The sequence below is a fragment of the Geotrypetes seraphini genome, chromosome 3 (assembly GCF_902459505.1).
Source record: "Geotrypetes seraphini chromosome 3, aGeoSer1.1, whole genome shotgun sequence".
Lineage (NCBI taxonomy): Eukaryota > Metazoa > Chordata > Amphibia > Gymnophiona > Dermophiidae > Geotrypetes > Geotrypetes seraphini.
The window spans coordinates 323,649,028-323,667,968 of record NC_047086.1 but is presented as its reverse complement, the minus strand read 5'-3'; the positions used below and the strand labels follow the sequence as shown (position 1 = coordinate 323,667,968).

The 18,941-nt window shown below is 42.3% G+C and overlaps 1 protein-coding gene across 1 annotated transcript in view; it reads right to left on the bottom strand.

Moving 5' to 3' along the window:
* The window catches only part of DTD1 (D-aminoacyl-tRNA deacylase 1), a 117,057-nt gene extending 110,304 nt beyond the window's left edge, over positions 1-6,753 (bottom strand). The window contains exon 1 of the mRNA XM_033939251.1: positions 6,594-6,753. Coding sequence (XP_033795142.1) covers positions 6,594-6,636 — 43 coding nt within the window. The 5' untranslated portion in view covers positions 6,637-6,753. The remainder of the gene's footprint in view (positions 1-6,593) is intronic.
* Positions 6,754-18,941: the final 12,188 nt, after the last annotated feature.

The window sequence follows — 18,941 nt, the reverse complement described above, 5'->3', positions numbered from 1 at the left end:
GCCATGCTGTCAGCCTGTTACTCACTGTGCAATATTGTGTGCTGAGAGTTGCAAGATGGAAGCTGCAAAAGCTTACAGGGAGATCTGCTGCCTCAAGAATCCTGGAACCTAGGCTGCCTGTTTCTTCTGACAGCCTCTCAGGCCCAACACACCGGCCGGAGATCTTCACCCCTCCCAGAACCCATACATGCTAAAGGGTGGAGGAACGTAGTTGGCCTCAATCCTGGAAGAACACCCAAGGAGCCACAAAGCCTGCTCTCAAACCCACTAGTGGACGAACCTGGGGTGAGCTATGGTCCCAATGGAATGGTCCCTGAGCTCCCAAACTGTGAATGCAGGCTGTCTAGATGGGTGCACTGCAAAGCAGCCAACACCCTGGAAACAGACTTTGCCCTTAAATTCTACGATCTCCCACAGCCAGAGCTGTCCTGCAAGGGAATCCTCCTATGCAACACAAATAATCACGTCAAGTAGCAGAAAAAAATACTGAAGATAAAGAAAAAAACCACAAGCAGAAAAGACTAGCTCCTACTGTCTTTTTTTTAAAATCTTTATTAAATTTTCCAATTTCAATTGTGCATACAAATAATTCATGTGCATATAATATTACAAGAAAAGCACAATAAATTTACATATAGTAATAAGCAATTATTTTCCCCACCTATTAATCAAGAAAGTAAATACCCACAAGAAACTATCTAAAAATTCCCCAAAACAATTCCAGTACAAACCCCACCCTGGATGTATATGTAGAAAGACAACTGGAAGTTGGAGGGCAGTCTAGAGGTAAGGGAGAAGAAGCAAAATTTTGCAAATGAAGCTTCTTCCAAGAGACCTCACGAGATGGGATTGACTACCCGAGAGTTCAGGAATAGAGTGGGGAGGTACGAGATTACCTCCGACACAACAACAAAAAAAACGAAGCATTTCTTGCACTACAAGGAATCCGATCACCTACTCTCTAGTCATCCCTACTCCATCAATGTCCAAAGCCAGAGAAGGGAGGAGAGGGTAAGTACAGAAAATTCTTCTTTTGATCAAAACCTAAATCCTTAGAGAATGTTTCTGAGCAAAGTTGTTCTCAGCAAATCAAGATGTAAGAACATACGTATACAGAAAACTAGCTCACAGATACAGTATGTATAAAAATTGAAGCCACCCTGTACATCAGGGATGAGTGAAAAAGTCTGGAGCGTAAACATTTGCAATGGATTGCAGCCTGGAGCTGGGGGCTTTATACCTGGATTAAATAGAGAGGAGAAAGCCCATTCACTCACCTTGCATGGGCTACCATCCCCATGACTGTTAAATTCTGTATAGTGTATTAGTAAACACCAGAATGAGAAACCACCTCCACCCCATAAAGAATCTAGGGCTCTAAGGTAACCCAGTTTTGTTACAATAGGCAGACACAAAGTGACACCAATGTAATACGTTTGTGAGCTATAGATAGGCAAACCTTCAGATTTCCACCCTCCTCAATTTACTTTCATCCCATGGCTCCGATTCTGATAATTAAACAATAATCATGATACATGTTCTTATATTCCACATCTGGCAATAGATACATAGAAACATGATAGCAGCAACTCGCCCAAGAGAGTAGGGTTATTGATATCAGATTGGTGTGCCAATTCTTTTGTTTTGATTAAGATCTCTAGGTTGCGCAGTTCTAAAGCGGTCTTTTTTTTTTAAATCATTGCACTAAAGGAAATAATTACTCCCCGAATATAGGCTCTGAAAGCATCCCAAGTAACATTCCAGCTGGTCATCTCAGGAGTGTTAAAGAGAAAAAATTCAGTAATGGCTTTTTCAATGTGTTCCTGAAAACCATCTTCAGTGAGTAGGTTAGAATTAAATCTCCAGGACTTGATAGTAAAATCAATAAAATATTTGAACTAAAAAAAAAAAGAAACATGATAGCAGATATAGGCCAAATGGCCCATCTAATCTGCCCATCCGCAGTAACCATTATCTCTTCCTCTCTCTAAGACAGGGGTGCCCAATAGGTCGATCGCGATCGACAGGTAGCTCGCAAAGTGAGTCGATCCCAGGACTCACTTTGCCTTGGCGATCTATCGGGCCGATCAATCTTCCTCTCCCCGACGTCAATTCTGCCGTCGGAGAGGAAGTTCGGGCCAGCCAATCGCTGCCTGGCTGGGCGGAACTTCCTCTCCTACGGCAGAATTGACGTCGGGGAGAGGAAGATTGATCGGCCCGAAGCAGAGAGAGCATGGTGTGGCGTCAGCGTCTGTTATCCATTGGTGGCGTTTGGGTCCTGTTCCCCGATGGCAGCGGCAGTGGCAGTGGCTTGGGGAAGGGCAGGCAGAAAGAAAGAAAGGGGGCAGGCAGGGAGACAGAAGGAAAGAAGAGAAACAGAAAAAAAGAAAGGGGGCATGAAGAGAGAAAGAAAGAAAGGTCAGGGAGAGAGGAAGCAAAAGTTGGGGGAGGGAATGAGGTGTGGAGGAGAGGAAGCATACAGGCTGAAAGAAAGATTGGATGCACACTCAGAAGAAGAAAGTGCAACCAGAGACTCATGAAATCACCAGACAAGGTAGGAAAAATGATTTTATTTTAAATTTAGTGATCAAAATGTGTCTGAATTTATATCTGCTGTCTATATTTTACAATATGGTCCCCTTTTACTAAACCGCAATAGTGGTTTTTAGCGCAGGGAGCCTATGAGCGTCGAGAGCAGCGCTGGGCATTCAGCGCAGCTCCCTGCGCTAAAAACTGCTATTGTGGTTTAGTAAAAAGGGAGGGGGGTGGGTATTTGTCTATTTTTGTATGGTTGTTACTGAGGTGACAGTGCATAGAGTCATCTGCTTTGACCTCTTTGAAAAAACCCCGGAATAGGAATGATAATTAACAATTCTATGCGTACAGTGTGCGTTGTGTTTTTTTAAAATTTTATTGTTGGTAGATCATTTTGACTTGGTCATTTTAAAAGTAGCTCGCGAGTCAAAAAAGTATGGGCACCCCTGCTCTAAGAGATCCCACTTGCCTATCCCCATGCTTTCCTGAATTCAGAGACAGTCTCTTCCTCCACCATGTCTTCCGGGAGACTTTTCCACGCATCTGCAAAAAAAGTGTTTCCTATGCCCTCTCATTCCAGAGCTTCCTTTCAAATGAAAGACTCGACTCATTTTGCATTTACGCCATATAGGTATTTAAACATCTCTATCATAACTCCCCTATCCCGCCTTCCCTCTAAAGTAGTATACATATTGAGATCTTTAAATCTGTCCCCATACACCTTATGACGAAGACCATGTACCTTTTTAGCAGCCTTTCTCTGGACCGACTCCATTCTTTTTACATCTTTTTGAAGGTATGATCTCCAGAATTGTACACAATATTCTAAATGAGGTCTCACCAGATGGCTCAGGGCTGATTTAAGAAGAGCTAGTCATTTCTAAGAATATGGGGCTCATTTTCAAAAGAAATAAAATGTTCAAAAAGTGGCATAAAAGGGCAAATGTACATTTTTTTCCCCCCAAACCCTTCCAATTCCGTATTTTCAAAACCCTATTTTCTAGACAGATTTCTATGCTGCTCATCCACAATTTATCTAAATCTCAAGGAGATGTGTTGGAGGCATGATGTTGATGAGACTAAGGCAGGCTTATGACTCGGATGTTTTTCTGATAACATTTGGGGAAAGACCTGTTTTAACAACCCTAAATGTGCACAAATTGACCAAATGACCACTAGAGGAATGTAAACATGATCTCGCCTACATATAGGTGACATTTGCAGGCATAAGGGCTTTTGGTGTGGTGTACAGTTGGATCCAGTGGGTTTTGGAGGGCTCACCATACACTTTAAGGGGGTTATGGTGAGATGTGTACATGTGACCTTTCATGTGAAGTTCACTGCAGTGCCCCACTGCTCTGCTGAGATCTCTGTGTGGCCAGTCTACTAAGAATGCTGGTCTCTCCTACATCCCAATGGCTTTGTTTTGTGCATTTTTCATTTGGACATTTTTGGATTTTCCAAAAATGGTCAAAAAAGAAGACGCAATAAGAGCAAACACATCGTGCAAATGGTCATTTCAGGGGGAAAAGATAGACGTTTTGCTGTTTCAAACATGGTCATTTTCTCTTCCTGATTTTTGGACAAACGATAGAAGAGTGGGACTTGGGTGTGAATATCTTAAGGTGGCCAAACAGGTTGAAAAGGTGACGCCAAAAGCTAGAAGGATGCTAGGTTGCATAGGGAGAAGTATGGTCAGTAGAAAAAAAGGTGTTGTTGCCCCTGTATAAGACTTTGGCAAGACTTCATTTAGAATATTGTGTACAATTCTGGAGGGCGCACCTTCAAAAAGATACAAAAAGATGGAGTCGGCCCAGAGGAAGGCTACTAAAAAGGTAGGTGGTCTTCATCATAAGGCATATGGGGAACAGACTTAAAGATCTCAATCTCTATACTCTGGAGGAAAGGCAGGAGAAGGGAGATATGATGGAGATATTTAAATACCTACGTAATATAAATGCGCATGAGTTGAGTCTCTTTCATTAGAAAGGGAACTCTGCAATGAGAGGGCATAGGATGAAGTTAAGAGGCGATAGGCTCCAGAGTAATCTAAGAAAATACTTTTTTTACAGAAAGGGTGGTAGATGCATGGAACAGTCTCCCAGAAGAAGTGGTGAAGACAGAGACCGTGTCTGAATTCAAGAGGGCCTGGGATAGGCACATGTGATCTCTCGGAGAAAGAGGTAATGGTTGCTGTGGATGGGCAGACTAGATGGGCTATTTAGCTTTTATCTGCCATCATGTTTCCATGTTTCTATCATACTTTCGAACACTAAAAACTCTTCATTTATATACAGTACACACACAATGGGGATCATTTTACAAAGAATATTCTGCATGCAAAGCATGTTTATGGGTATACAAATATGTGTACTGAACAGAGAAGAGTTAGGAGTTTAAAGCAGTCTCGAAGAGGTGGTATTTTAACTTGGACTTGAACACTGTCAGAGACGGAGCCCACCATAGGAATATGGGCAGTTTGTTCCAGGCATACGGTGCAGCAAGACAGAAGGAACGGAGTCTGGAGTTGGCAGATTAGGGGGAGGGGAGGAACATAGGGGGAGACAAGTGAAAAAGAGATAATGAGGGGCAGCCAAGTGAATATATTTGTAGGTCAGTAAGGAATCTGAATTGTATTCGGAAACAGATGGGCAACCAATTAAGCGACTTTAGAAGAGAGGTAACGTGAGTACAGCAGCTCTCACGAAATATGAGTCGTGCAGCCGAATTCTGGATGGACTGAAGGGGAGAAAGATGGCTAAGCGGAAGACCTGAGAGTAGCGAGTTCTAAACCAAGGCATCAGGATGACCTAGGCAGTCAGATTTTCAGGGTACCAGCGCATGCAAATTTATCATACATATTCATTGTGGATATCTTAAAAACCAGACTGCATTGGTATGTCCCAAGGAATGTTGTTAAGAACCCCTGGACTAGGTCTAAGCATTCCTGTGGATAGCATTAACACATGCACACACACAAACAGGTGTACCTGCCTTAGAGGAGGCATAAATTTGTAATAGAGCATTTGTGCCCAATGAATATACTTGAAATCTGTGGAGAAAGTGCATGTAAATAGCCCCAAACCAAGCATATTTTATTGGGGAAATCCTAAAAACCTAACTAGGTATCCCTCGAGGACCAAGGTTGCCCACCCCTGATTATATAATATAAAATAAGCACATTTTTTTGAAAATGGTTATAGGCCTTTTGGTTTAAAACAGCCTGCCCCCAATGCAGCAATTTCCACAAGCCATTTACCCTGATGAATGAGCTATCTGAAAACTGTTCACTCTTGCTGCAGATAAAAGAGTGCACTTCTGTTGTTTTGAGTTACAATGAGTGTCAGGATTTATTAGGCTGCATTGACTGTATTTGCTCTTTGCACCCCAGGAACTGCAGCCCCTAGATGAGTCAGTTACACCGGCCCTGATTAGCTCCTATATAGAAGGTGGATGGAAACCATCAGCAATTCAAATATCGGATGATGATCGTCCTTTTAGTTTCCTCAATAGTGGGTCAGCTCAATAATGAATAACCCATCTTCAAGATTTAGTAACCCAAACTACAATTCTGATGGGGCACGTTATATAATGGCAGAATTCTGCCTTTAGAAGAAAAAAAAAAAAAAAAGGGCTTGTAAGTGATAAACTGTGCTGTCCTTCCAAAACCACCACATTAGCAGTCAGGTGTATATTTCGTCCTCCACCCTCCGAATCTTCCTCCCTATTACAATGAACAAGAGACGGCGTCACTTGTGGATCTGCTGCAACCTGCCGGGCAAGTTCCCACGCATTATCCGCACAATCGGGAGGAGGGCTGCGGCCTGGAGCGCTGGGCGCGTGTGTTTGTATACAGGATGCAGTTTGCATGGGGGTTGAGCAGTCACCGGAAGGAAGCGGTAGCTTCGCCGGCTCCTGCAGGGGTGGGGAGGGGAGTAGCAATCCCAGCTAAAAGCCCTCGAGCGAGTGAAAGAAGTCGCTGAGAGGCGGAAAGGCAGCGATCGCCCTTCCAGCGCCGACCTCTCTTCGTACTGTTCAGCTAGAGGGGGGGCACTCACCTGTCACGCTGGCCCGGGTTACTCTCTGAATGACGGCTCTCATGCTGCTGGGCGGCGGTGATTGGGGGGTGGGGAAAGGGGTAAAGATGCCTCCTCCCACGCTCGAGTCTGCACCCGTCCGCTGCTCTGTCAGGCTGCTGCGATGTCTGCTGCCGCCCCCTAGTGGTGATGCCCTGGCAAATATCCTCCCTCGCTGTTGCGACAGTTTTTTGTTTTTTTTATTACACGGGGTGAATATGATATCCTCACATTAAACTGAGAGGCAACTATCTATTCTATATACTGAGAAAAGGTGTATTATAGGTCTTGTTTGTTTATGGGGAAGGGAGTACAATCAAAGTAAATTAGCTTTTAAACCCCGGTATCTGTTGTCATTCCCTCAATACTATCCTACCCTCTCCACTTCTTAAGTCCCTTGTAATTCCCACTTAAGTATCATGCATAAAGTCACCTTTGTCTTATATGTCTTTCATAATTAGATTGTATGCTCTTTCCAGCAAGGACCGTCTCTTGCATCTTTAAGTGCTGTGTGCTTTTGGTAGTGCTTTAGAAATAGTAGAAGTAACCAAAGTCACTGCACTCTGGGACCCCAATCATTTAAATTTCTTTGAGCTCCCCTCTTTTCATTAGAGGTAGAGAATGACATTAGATTAGATTAGATCACCGGATAACCGCAGGAAACCATCCCTATGTCATTCTTTAAGGAGAGAGGGAAGAATCGGTGTATGAATGAGCGATCCGTGACAGGCCGACCGATTCACTACCAGTCCTTATGCAAATCAACGCGATCGGAGGCACACCCCTCACCAACGACACAGATTGCTGCAGAGCAATCCTGACGCATGCTCAGACCACACAAATGAGGTCAAAACAAAGGGGGAGGGGGGTTCGTATAAGAGGCCGCTGTAGCTCCCGTTTTCAATTTGTTGCATAACTATTACTCGTGAGTCTGTACAGCCCCGTTTTAAATTGCTGGTTAATAGCTCAGCGCTTATGCTGGTATGTTTTTGCAGTCCTAGTGGTGGATTTTGACTACATTGGCGTGTTGTCCGAGTCTCTCTCCATTCTTTGCCTCCTCCTTTTCCAGCCTTGTTTCTATTTTGGAGCCGAGTTCTCCCTGTGTGCACCGCTTTTCTGGTATGGAGGGTGGGTGGATGTAGTGTGCTGTCAGTCCAAAGAGGCAGGGCGGCAGAAACGTGAGCGACTGGTCCTCAGCAGTCACTTCTTTTTTGATCGACCAGCCCAGTCGGTGTTCTGGAATTTGTTTAGTGAATCAAGGCCCTTCCTACTTTGCATGCACAGATCAGGTGCAGATATGCTCAGGAGGAAGGTTAGTGAATCTGGTCGGGGGGGGGGGGTCGCAAAGTGGTCGGGACACAATCGGTGGACTTAGTGAATCTAGCCCCAAGTCATTCTCTAATTTAAAGGTCCAGTGCCAGTACACTAATCTTGCTTACCACTTTCATTAAAGGCAAGCCTTAGAGAAAAAATGAGACCTAATCAGTAGGAAGAAATCTAAGCACACCTTCCTGCTTCTCCCTGTCTCTGCCCTTTCTCCTGGTGTGGAAAAATCTGTGTATGTGTTTAGCTACTAGGCAGATTTTTTTCAACAGTCTCCTACTGCCTTCACTTGTTTATATTTACTCCTGGGGAAATTCTATGCTACTGCACAATGCAGAATTTGCTGAGAATTCCCCACCTCCACAGACTGTGCAGAATGCTGGGAGAGTACCTGAAGGAAGAGCTGTTAGGATGGGAGGACATAAGAGAAATGTGTGAAATAATTCCTCATTCCAGCATCCACATAAAATACTGTTCTTATACATTTGCATATTTAAATATACTTTTTGGTTTCATCCTGTTACGAGGTTATTGCACCTAAGGAAGCAAGTTAATAAAACTCTTCACTTCAAGCAAGACTGTTTCCATACTTTCCTAAGAATGCTGTGACCAGTGCAGTCTAGGTTACTCCAGATATATCAGGTCGTGCTCACAGGTCGAGGTGTTGAAGTCTGGGTGACCACACTGCAATCTCTTACGCTCTCATGTTCAATATTGCACTCTCCTATCCAGAAATCTCCACCTCTGGATCAGAAAAGTGGTTGGGTTTCAGTCATGAGGCAGTATCTTTATGCAGTAGCCATGGTTCCCATTTCTTATCAGCTGATGATATCTTCATTCTTTCTTCACTGCACTTCATGCTAGCTTGAAGTGGGCAAAGATAAGGTATAGATACAAGATTCAAAACAGGATGAAAATGCATATAGGCATTTCTAAAAATTGCATCCATTAAAACACATAATTCTTTCAATAGGCCTATAACTGTCTTATCATTTCACAAACTTAGTAATATTTCCAGTAATATACATAAAACATTACTTCATAAGTGCTAAAGATTAAAACTCTAAAACAAGAAGTCTTTAGTTGCAAGAAAAACAAAACAAGTTGTAAAGCTTTAAGGTCCAGTCTCATAAATTTTACTCTGCAGTTGTAGGCTGGTGATCCTGGTGGCAAAAATCAGTCCTTTTGTGGTAGCCAATGAAGAGAAAGTCTTGGTGTTGTATGCTGATCCATGTTAGGCCTCGATACTCAGCTATGGACATTCTTTGCCAAGTTTCAGGCACTTGTAAGTCACTTTCTCTGTAGCTTGGTTTTCTGTATGGAGAAGTTCATCCCTCCTCTGAATATACTGTAAATGGAAGTCCTCAACAAATGTTAAAAAAAGAGGTTCTGCAAAAGTGGAAACAGCAAAAATATTTCACACACATAGCACCATCTTCATTATTGTTCGCAATGTGAGCCTTATACTTGTGCAAGCCACAGGCCAGTCAATCACCGCATTAATATTATCTTCCTTCCCAATGTGTTTAATGTCCTTATTGGCTTTGATAGCAACCCAATAAATTTCATTGTATCAATTTATATATAAAATCTAATTTCCTTACAATTCTTGCCTCTCCTAACATAGGGCTCCTTTTACGAAGCCGTATTAGCGGTTTAACGCGTGTAATAGCGCGTGCTAATTTATCAGCCATGCTAGCCGCTACCACCTCCTCTTAAGTAGGCGGTAGTTTTTCGGCTAGCACTTGGATTAGCGTGCGCTAAAAAGTTACGTGCGATAAAGCCGCTAACGTAGCTTCGTAAAAGGGGCCCATACTCTCACTTCCCTGCATTCAAGTCTACTTGCAATTTCTTTTCTATAAACGCATCTAACATTGTATCTTGCTGACATCCGTATTATTCCTGGTACTGTATATTAACTGCTGTTATTAACACAACTCTCAAAATAGTAGCTAACAAATTGCAATAAATCACATTTTCCACTAATACAATTTCCTCAAATCATTATCTTTAACCCTGCTTGTAATATTTTTTTAACAAAAGTCCTCTTAGTTGGGGGTTTCACTTCCAAGTCCCTCATCTCCTTTATAGAATTCAAAACATAACTTACCTGAGAGATATAGTTGGAAAGCAATAGGTTGGCGTCAAGGAGTATTCCTAAACTGTGTGCTTGGTCTTTGCAGTTGTTATCTCCTCCACCCCTCCATGGTGGGCTCTCCCCCTCAAATAATCATACAAAACATAAACTACTCATAGATATGGATCCACTTCAAAAGGTTTAATTCCACCCCCCCCCCCACCCCCCTAAAAATAAAAAGGCATACCATCTGTGGATCTTTTCCAATGAAGGAAAAAGGATCTCAGAAATCCACACCACAAACTACATTAATGTCTGTTGGCTATTTGTGGATTCAGTTTCTTTCATTGACCCTGAAAAAAAAACTTGAATTGTTTTCATTTTTCATTTTTATTAAATTTTGAATTTTTCTTTTTTATATTTTACTTCATGCAAGTGCATTGTGACTTTGACCTTTAAACAAGTAAAAAAGTAGTACAGTCTACATTCATGACTTCAAACTCATAGCAAGTCAAGCAAAAATCATCTTATAAAACTGAAAGGCACTTAATTCGTCCAAATAAAGACAGTGTGTATAATTAAATGTTGCTTGTCTTCATTCATAAAGTTCGTACACCAACAGGACCTGTTTCGCCCTGTGTGGTAGTGAGGTGTTATATGGGGAGAGAGTGGCACAATGGTTAAAGCAATCTGAGGTTCTAGCTTCAAACCGCACTGCTCCATGTGACCCTGGGCAAGTCACTTAATTCCCCATTGTGCCAGTATATTAGATTGTGAGCCCCACAGAAAGGGAAGAATACTTGAGTACCTGAATAAATTCATGTAAACTGTTCTGAGCTCCCCCTAGGAGAATGATTTCCCCCTGCGGTGTGGGCTCTCTCCCCCATCCCCCTCCTACTCTCCATGGTGGGATATCTCCCCCTTCTCTACCACCACCAGTAGTGGGTTATTTCCCATGGTGATATTTTGTGTTCATCTGCTTCTCCCCCCCAATACCCCCAAGGGGAACTCTCTCACCCCTTTCCCCCTTGTGGTGGGCTACCTATCCCCTCTCCCATGATATGCTATCTTCCACTCCCCCTCCTGTACCCCCTCAGAGGGCTTTCTCCCCCTTCTCGCACCCCCTGGTAGTGGGCTCACCCCCTTTCCCATGGTGGGCTACCTACCCCCTCCCATCCCATGGTGGGCATTATCTCCCCCATCCCTTCCTGTAGGCAAATATGCCCTCCCCCCATGGCGGGCACTATCTCCCCTTCCCACCACACCCCTGGTGGGCTTTCCCCTATCCCTCCTCCAACCCATGGTGGGCATTCTCTCTCCTCTCCCTCCCCCCCATGTTGGGCTTTCAGTTACCACCCATTCATGAAAGCTTGTATAGTAGACCCCCAAAGTGAAAGAGCGCCATTGCTCTTTTCATACAGTCCTCTGGCTGCTGAGAAGACAATAAATACCCTTGTAGTTACCATTCCGTATTTATTCATAAAATAGAATATAAAGAAACATTCACCTTAAACATTACATAAAATCACACTAGTTTGTGGCATCCATAGGAGCTAGAATGGCCTTGGTCAAAAAAGCATGGCTTCACCTGCCAACTATTCCTCCCAAAGACTTTGCCGTGGTGCTGCACTGTCAGGCAGAGTTTCTTTGAGAATCATGCCTTGGAATTGTTGGTGCCAATGTCTCTGCTTTGCTCAAAGGCAGCTATACAAACTGAACTTCACACTGTCCATAGGGGTGCTCCACTGTCAGGCACCATAATCCCAGTGTCTCGTCGCTGCATCACTCTCTTTTCTCAAGCTGCCTGTCTGCCTGGGCTTTTCCTTCAAATTTCCCACTGAGTTGCTGCACTGTCATACAGTGAGCCCTACTGGAGGCAGCTTTTTATCCAAGATTTTATGCTCTTAGTTACAGAACCTCTTGTGGTAAGACTCGAAGGGACTTTCAATACTGCAGAATACGTGACAAGTAATGTAAAAAGTGCAACCATGGAAAAACCTCATTCATTGCCAAGAGGGTAACTGAAAGATTGTGAGGCAAGACAGAAATAGCAGTACAAAGTACTCTTCAAGGACCCCCTATTATGAGAGACTTTAATTTGCCTTCATTTTGGAGGGTTTATCAATGGGGGGAGGGGTAAATAAGGTTTCTAAAGGGGACATCTTTCTGCAAGTAACCTTTATCTGACTGGGCTTCTCACTAATGTGGAAATGATTCAGACTAAGAGGATTGCCTCCACTGGACCAGAACATGATCAGAATTGGATACAAAGGGGGTAATTCTATAACTTAGCAACTCAATATAGGGCACCCCAATGCTGTGTACTTAGCAGCAAGATTCAGTTATAGAATACCACCATAAGGTTTGACATTGGATGCACCCACGTAAAAGTGCAAACTCATACCATGTCAATGGCAGGCGTTAAGTTGTGAAATGGAAGTCAGTGTGATTTTTGGTTCATTTAAATTTAATACTACAGTTGTTTAGTGAGATAGGAGACAGGGTGGTGGGTTGGGAGTTGAACTAGGAGGGATTTATATGAAGGGAGAAATGGGCATGTTTCTGCTGGGACAAGAAAGGGGGGATATACAGTGTAAGTTTATTTGGGAAACTATTGAACTATTTGCACGGCAGCATCATGTTTGTACTACTTTGCAATTCTTGTTCGATAAAAGCTGTCTAAACTCAAAAGGCCTCACATTGATACTATGCATTTCAGTTTCAATTTCTTTAGTATTGCTGTATGCAGTCTGACTTCTTGTGGGTTTTTGTTAAATTTTTCACCTTCATATCTCTTATTGATCTCTGGTCCCTTGTCATATTTGTTGTATCATGTTTATGTGTGTCACATTCTGATAGCATTTAGTATCTGCACAGAGATCTTGTTGAAATCCCTGTTTGTAGTTCTTTGTTTTTTTTCACTAGTGTATTGGTGTTCTAGGACCTGGTGTAGTATTTACAGTACTGCCTTTTCAAACATAAAAGTTATTGCTCTTGGAGTCCCAGGAGTTATTGCTGTTATGGTATGGTAAGAATCCGAGTGTGTTTATGTCCAAGTTTGCGCATAGTGTTTTGCAGTGGAAGGATTGTGTGTTGTCCTTACTGAGGTGACATCAGGATTTTAATAGTTTATCATAACATCAGACAGGGTTTTGGGGTTTAAATTATGACACTGCCTCTTGAAGGACTTTTAAATACAGTTGAATTGTTTTCATAAGAATGTTGGCCGAGGGCAAGTGAGATGTTCAAGAGAGAAGAGAGGCAGACTGGCTGCAGGTCTCTATAGAGGTATAGGCTTTTCAATCCACTTTAAATTGCCTAAGATAATTATATCCATCATCATTATATTTCTTTACCTGATGTTCACACTAACAGCCTGTTTTACAAAGCCGCACAGCAACAGCCCCGAAGCTCTTTAAATCTCTATGGGCTTCGGGGCCGTTACCGCCAGCGTAGCTTTGTAAAACAGGCCCTAAATTTCTTCCATATATTTATATATTTATATTTTTACATTTTTTGTTACATTTTTCACAACCGTACATTTCCGTTCACCGCCTGGACATTTAATCCTCTTTTCTCTTTATAGTTTATGTCACTGTTAATTATATGTTTTTATTGTGCTCTTATCAGTCCTTTACGGATTTTGAGGTTTGTTCCCCCTCTAATTTTAGTGCTATGAATGGTTCTGGTACTTTATGATCCTCCTAGCCATGATATGTTTGCTTAATGAGATGCATGTAACAGTCTCTCCGGAAGAGGTGGTGGAAACAGACTGTGTCTGAATTCAAGAGGGCCTGGGAGAGGCATGTGGAATCTCTCAGAGAGAGAAAGAGATAACGGTTACTGCGGATGGGCAGACTAGATGGGCCATTTGGCCTTTATCTGCCGTCATATTTCTATGTCTTTTGAAATACACATCTCTTACTTGCATGCCCAGTTGCTTTCATTCAATACATTGTCATTACATAATTCCCCCTCTTCAGAGGTTACAATTCTTCCAATGTACCTCATTTTTAGTTTTTCAAGCCTCTAAATCACATTTGGTGATGTCACGCTTATTCTTCATCCTTTTCTCAGTTCTTACTTTCACTTCTTAAAACTTTTTATTAATTATGAATATTTTTACGGGACAACAAAGAAAAATGGGGAGACCCAATGATCCACAGTGAAAACAATCCACTGATGGAAAAAAAAACCTGTGGATACAGATGTTCTGGAGATAATTTATTAAACACTGACATATAAAACCATGAAAATTCAATTTAAAAAGTACAATGATAAAAAATACTGTGACAAAAATCCAACCGGACCCTACACGGTCTGTGTTTCGGTGAACACACCTTCCTCAGGGGTCCTAAAAGGAAGAAGTAATGATGAATAATGATAAAGAGAAAGATAAAAAGATAGGAAGTGACTGTGATGATCACACTTGGCTCACTTGTTTTATCTTGCAGTCAAGTATAGACACTAATATGCATGTTCCAGATTGTCATCACAGTCACTTCTTATCTTTCTGTCTTTCTCTTTATCATTATCTCTTCCTTTTAGGACCCCTGAGGAAGGTGTGATCGCCAAAACATGGACCGTGTAGGGTCCGGTTGGATTTTTATCATAGCATTTTTTTATCATTGTATTTTTTTTTTAAATTGAATTTTCATGGTTTTATATATCAGTGTTTAATAAATTATCTCCAGAACATCTGTATCCACAGTTTTTGTTTTCATCGGTGGATTATTTTTACAGGACCCCTGAAGAAGGTGCTCTCACGCACCGTAACACAGACCATGTAGGGTCCCATCTACTCTTTGGTTCTACACCATCTCTACATTACACCAGCATTTGGTTCACTGTATCTCAAAACTGGTCTAACAAATATAAGCAATTCTGCCTTACAGATCAGCCCCAGAGACTATTTGAGGTTATCATTTGTTGTAATTGGTTATATTGCTTTGCTGATTTTATTATTTCCTATCTGTTTATAATAAACCCAATTACAGCCAGCTCATCTACTCCACTTTTTGTCTACATTTGTATGTGCAGGAAGTTTATTTTGGTGTTCCAACCTTTTTAAAGTGTATTGAGGTTTTTTTCCTTGTTTTGTCACTGGTATTTATTTATTTATTTCGATTTCTATCCCGTTCTCCCAGAAGCTCAGAACGGGTTACAAGTAGATATTCACATAGTATGTTTCTACTAGTGGGCTTCTTTACTCCAATCCAAATTTTCAAAGGGAAACTGTTAACAAGAGATTGTTCTGAACCCATGTTTCTTCACATGCATACACTCTCAGGCTCCAATGCTTAAAGCTTACCATGCCAATAAGGTTCAATTTAGACTGGTTCAAACCAGTCTGAATAGCATGCAAGTTATATCAGCCTCCGATGCATGAAAGGGCTCTGCATAGCTTGTACCGTTTGCAGTAGCAGCAACCGACAAGCCTATGCAAATACATTACGAGCTTGACCTAGGGAGGGGAGGACTGGAAGGGAAGGGAGAGAGCTGTAGGAGCTGCAGGAGGGGTAGCTGGAGGGAAAAGGGAGAGCTGTGCAGTGTACCTGTGGAAGGGGGGGGGTGTCTGCTATAAGGAAGGTAGAAAGGTGTTGGACCTGTTGTGGAGAGGGGTTGAAGGGAAAGAGATGCCATACTAAGAGGTTGAAGGAAGAGGAAATGAAATACTGAACACACATCAGAGAGAGGGAGAGACACAGGGAGGTATCAAAAACAGAAGGGAAAATGAAGGGCATGGAGAGGAGAATACGGGCAGGGACACAAAAGGAGATGCTGCATGGGAATAGTACATGGACAGATAGGGAAAGTGCTAGATGTGGGAGAGAATAGGAACACAGAAGGGAGATGAGTAATGTAGGATGTAGAGTAATGATAAATATAGGGAGATGCTGGACAGGGAAGCATAGAAGACATAGAGAAGGGAAAGATAGGGACCCAGAGATGAAGATGGATAGTGAGCACAGAGAAGAAAAAATGCCAACTGAGCAGGAGACCCTGGTGAGTGAGTTAAGAGAAGACAGAAGGAAACAGAAACCAGAGCCATGGACCAACATGACTTGAAAAATAAAATGACCAGACAACAAAAGGTAGAAAGAATAATTTTGTGATTAGAAAATATGGGAACTGAAATGTTTATCCTGCCAGTGCTGGTGTAAGACATAGGCAGAAATTTGGGAGGGGACTCCAATGCCCCTACTAGCCCATGCCATCTTCAGCTTCCAGCAGGGTCAGGGCTTTTTCTAGACAGGGGGAAGTTGCCTTAATTGCATTCCTTCGACTAACACCATCCCTGGCATGTGTGATCTTAATATTTTGCACAATATAGGAGGAAGTGGATCTTTCTATTTCTTTAGTGCTGTGCTGCATGGAAGGTGTTGCTTCTTGGGATTTTGGTTTATGTTCAACATTTTTGGTCAGTTATGCATTTTGCATTTGTGTTGTGTGTGTGGCCAAGGTATTCTGTTAGGATGAATTTTCTACATAGCATTCAGTTTTCTTGAGAATGGAGGGATTTATTGTGGGAAGAGATGATTTTATTCTTTTTCTATATTTGTGATTTATAAAATGACAATTGTACAGAATATTGTTTCTTTTTATACTTTAATAAAATGATTTCAATATAAAATCATAACTATTCAAAGCTTGTGCGGATGGGATCAGAGAGTTGACGGGGGACACATTTTTTTCCCATGTCATTCTCTAGACAGTACCAGGCAAACTTCTATGGTCTATTACCCAGAAATATTAAAGAAAAAGACAATTTTCCAGAGAAAGGAAAATGGTAAAACCAGAGGACATAATTTGAGGTTGAGGGGTGGTAGATTCAGGGGCAATGTTAGGAAATTCTACTTTACGGAGAGGGTAGTGGATGCCTGGAATGCGCTCCCGAGAGAGGTGGTGGAGAGTAAAACTGTGACTGAGTTCAAATAAGTGTGGGATGAACACAGAAGATTTAGAATCAGAAAATAATATTAAATATTGAACTAGGCCAGTACTGGGCACACTTGTATGTACTTGTCTGTGTCTATGTATGGCCATTTGGTGGAGGATGGGCTGGGGAGGGCTTCAATGGCTGGAAGGGTGTAGATGGGCTGGAGTAAGTCTTAACAGAAATTTCGGCAGTTGGAACCCAAGCACAGTACCGGGTAAAGCTTTGGATTCTTGCCCAGAAATAGCTAAGAAGAAAAAAAATTAAAAAAAAAAATAAAAAAATTTAAATTGAATCAGGTGGGCAGACTGGATGGGCCATTTGGGTCTTTATCTGCCGTCATCTACAATGTTACTATGTTACTTTGTATATCATGACAAGGTGGTCCTTCGTACTCATCCTAAGTTCTTACCTAAAGTGGTTTTGGATTTCCACCTCAATCAATCCATTGTTCTTCCTGTGTTTTTTCCTAAGCCCCATTCTCACCCTGGAGAAGTGGCACTACACACTCTTGACTATAAGAGGGCGTTGGCTTTCTACCTGCAACGCACTCAGGCTCATCGGACGACTCCTCAACTCTTCATATCTTTTGATCCGAATCGGTTGGGGCGTCCTGTATCCAAGCGCACCTTATCCAACTGGTTAGCTGCTTGTATTTCTTTCTGCTACGCTCAAGCTGGTCTCCCACTGCAGGGTGGGGTTGCCTTCCTTAGGTCCACGCCTATTGAGAAGATCTGCAAGGCCGTCACTTGGTCCTCGGTTGATACCTTCACCTCTCACTACTGTCTGGATACTTTTTCCAGACGCGACGGCCAGTCGGTTTTGTGTAATCTGTTCTCCTAAATTGCCAACTCTCCCACCATCCCATTCTGGCTTGCTTGGAGGTTACCCACATGTAGAGAATATGCTGCCTGCTTGTCCTGGAATAAAGCAGTTACTTACCGTAACAGGTGTTATCTAGGGACAGCAGGCAGATATTCTCGCAACCCACCCACCTCCCCTGGTTGCCTTCTTTGCTAGGGCTCCGTGGATGATGTCACCCACATGTAGAGAATATCTGCCTGCTGTCCCTGGATAACACCTGTTACGGTAAGTAACTGCGCTGTCCAGATGCTCAGTTGTATGAGCATCATTTTTTTCCCTGTACTGAGGTGTTGTCTAGCAGTGTCCATGAGGGATCGCAGTAGCGTCTCTGTGCTGAAACTGGATTGCGTGGGGTGGAATATGTTGTGGTCTTCTAGATAATTGGAGAGGAGTTTGGCTACTAGCCCTTCTATTATTTTGACATATAGCAGTATGGAGGCAATGGGTCTGTAGTTGGATGGTTGGTCCATTGGTCCTTTAGGCTCTTTTAGGATCGGGGTGATGATGATTTCGCTGAGTTCAGTTGGGAAGATGGCGTTTGCGAGCATGGTTTGCATTCAATGTAGAAGAGCTCGGTATTTAGTGCTGGAGGTTTTTAAAGTACTTATGTACTTTACATTACCTATCAAAGAAAAATGTGTGTAAAGTTTCTCTTTGAAATTAGTCTAAAGTATATTTCTTTAAAGTGCATGCATAGTTTGCAGTTGCAGAGGTTACTTGAAAATAAATACACATACTCAGGACATTTTTATAAACTGATGCCTAATATAGCTGCCCAATTCAGGGAAAAAAATTTTCAATTTGATTTGGCCTAACAAACTTCCAGGCAGAGTACATAGTTAAAAATACGGGTATAGATATCTCAAAGACACAATCTGACGAACAGAGACAGGTAAGGATAGGGGGGGGGGGGTGAACTCCAAAAATAAATAGGACAGAGAGAACAAATAGGGTTAAAACAAAAAAATGGAGGGAACCCATCTGTAATAGAATTGCAAAGAAAAGAGTTATACATCAAAGGCATCTTTGAAAAGGAATGCCTTTAGCTTTGACTTGAATCGATCTAATGATGGCTTTTCTCTAATGTGGAATGTCAAGTGACATTGACTGAGAAAATGGATGAGCGAGT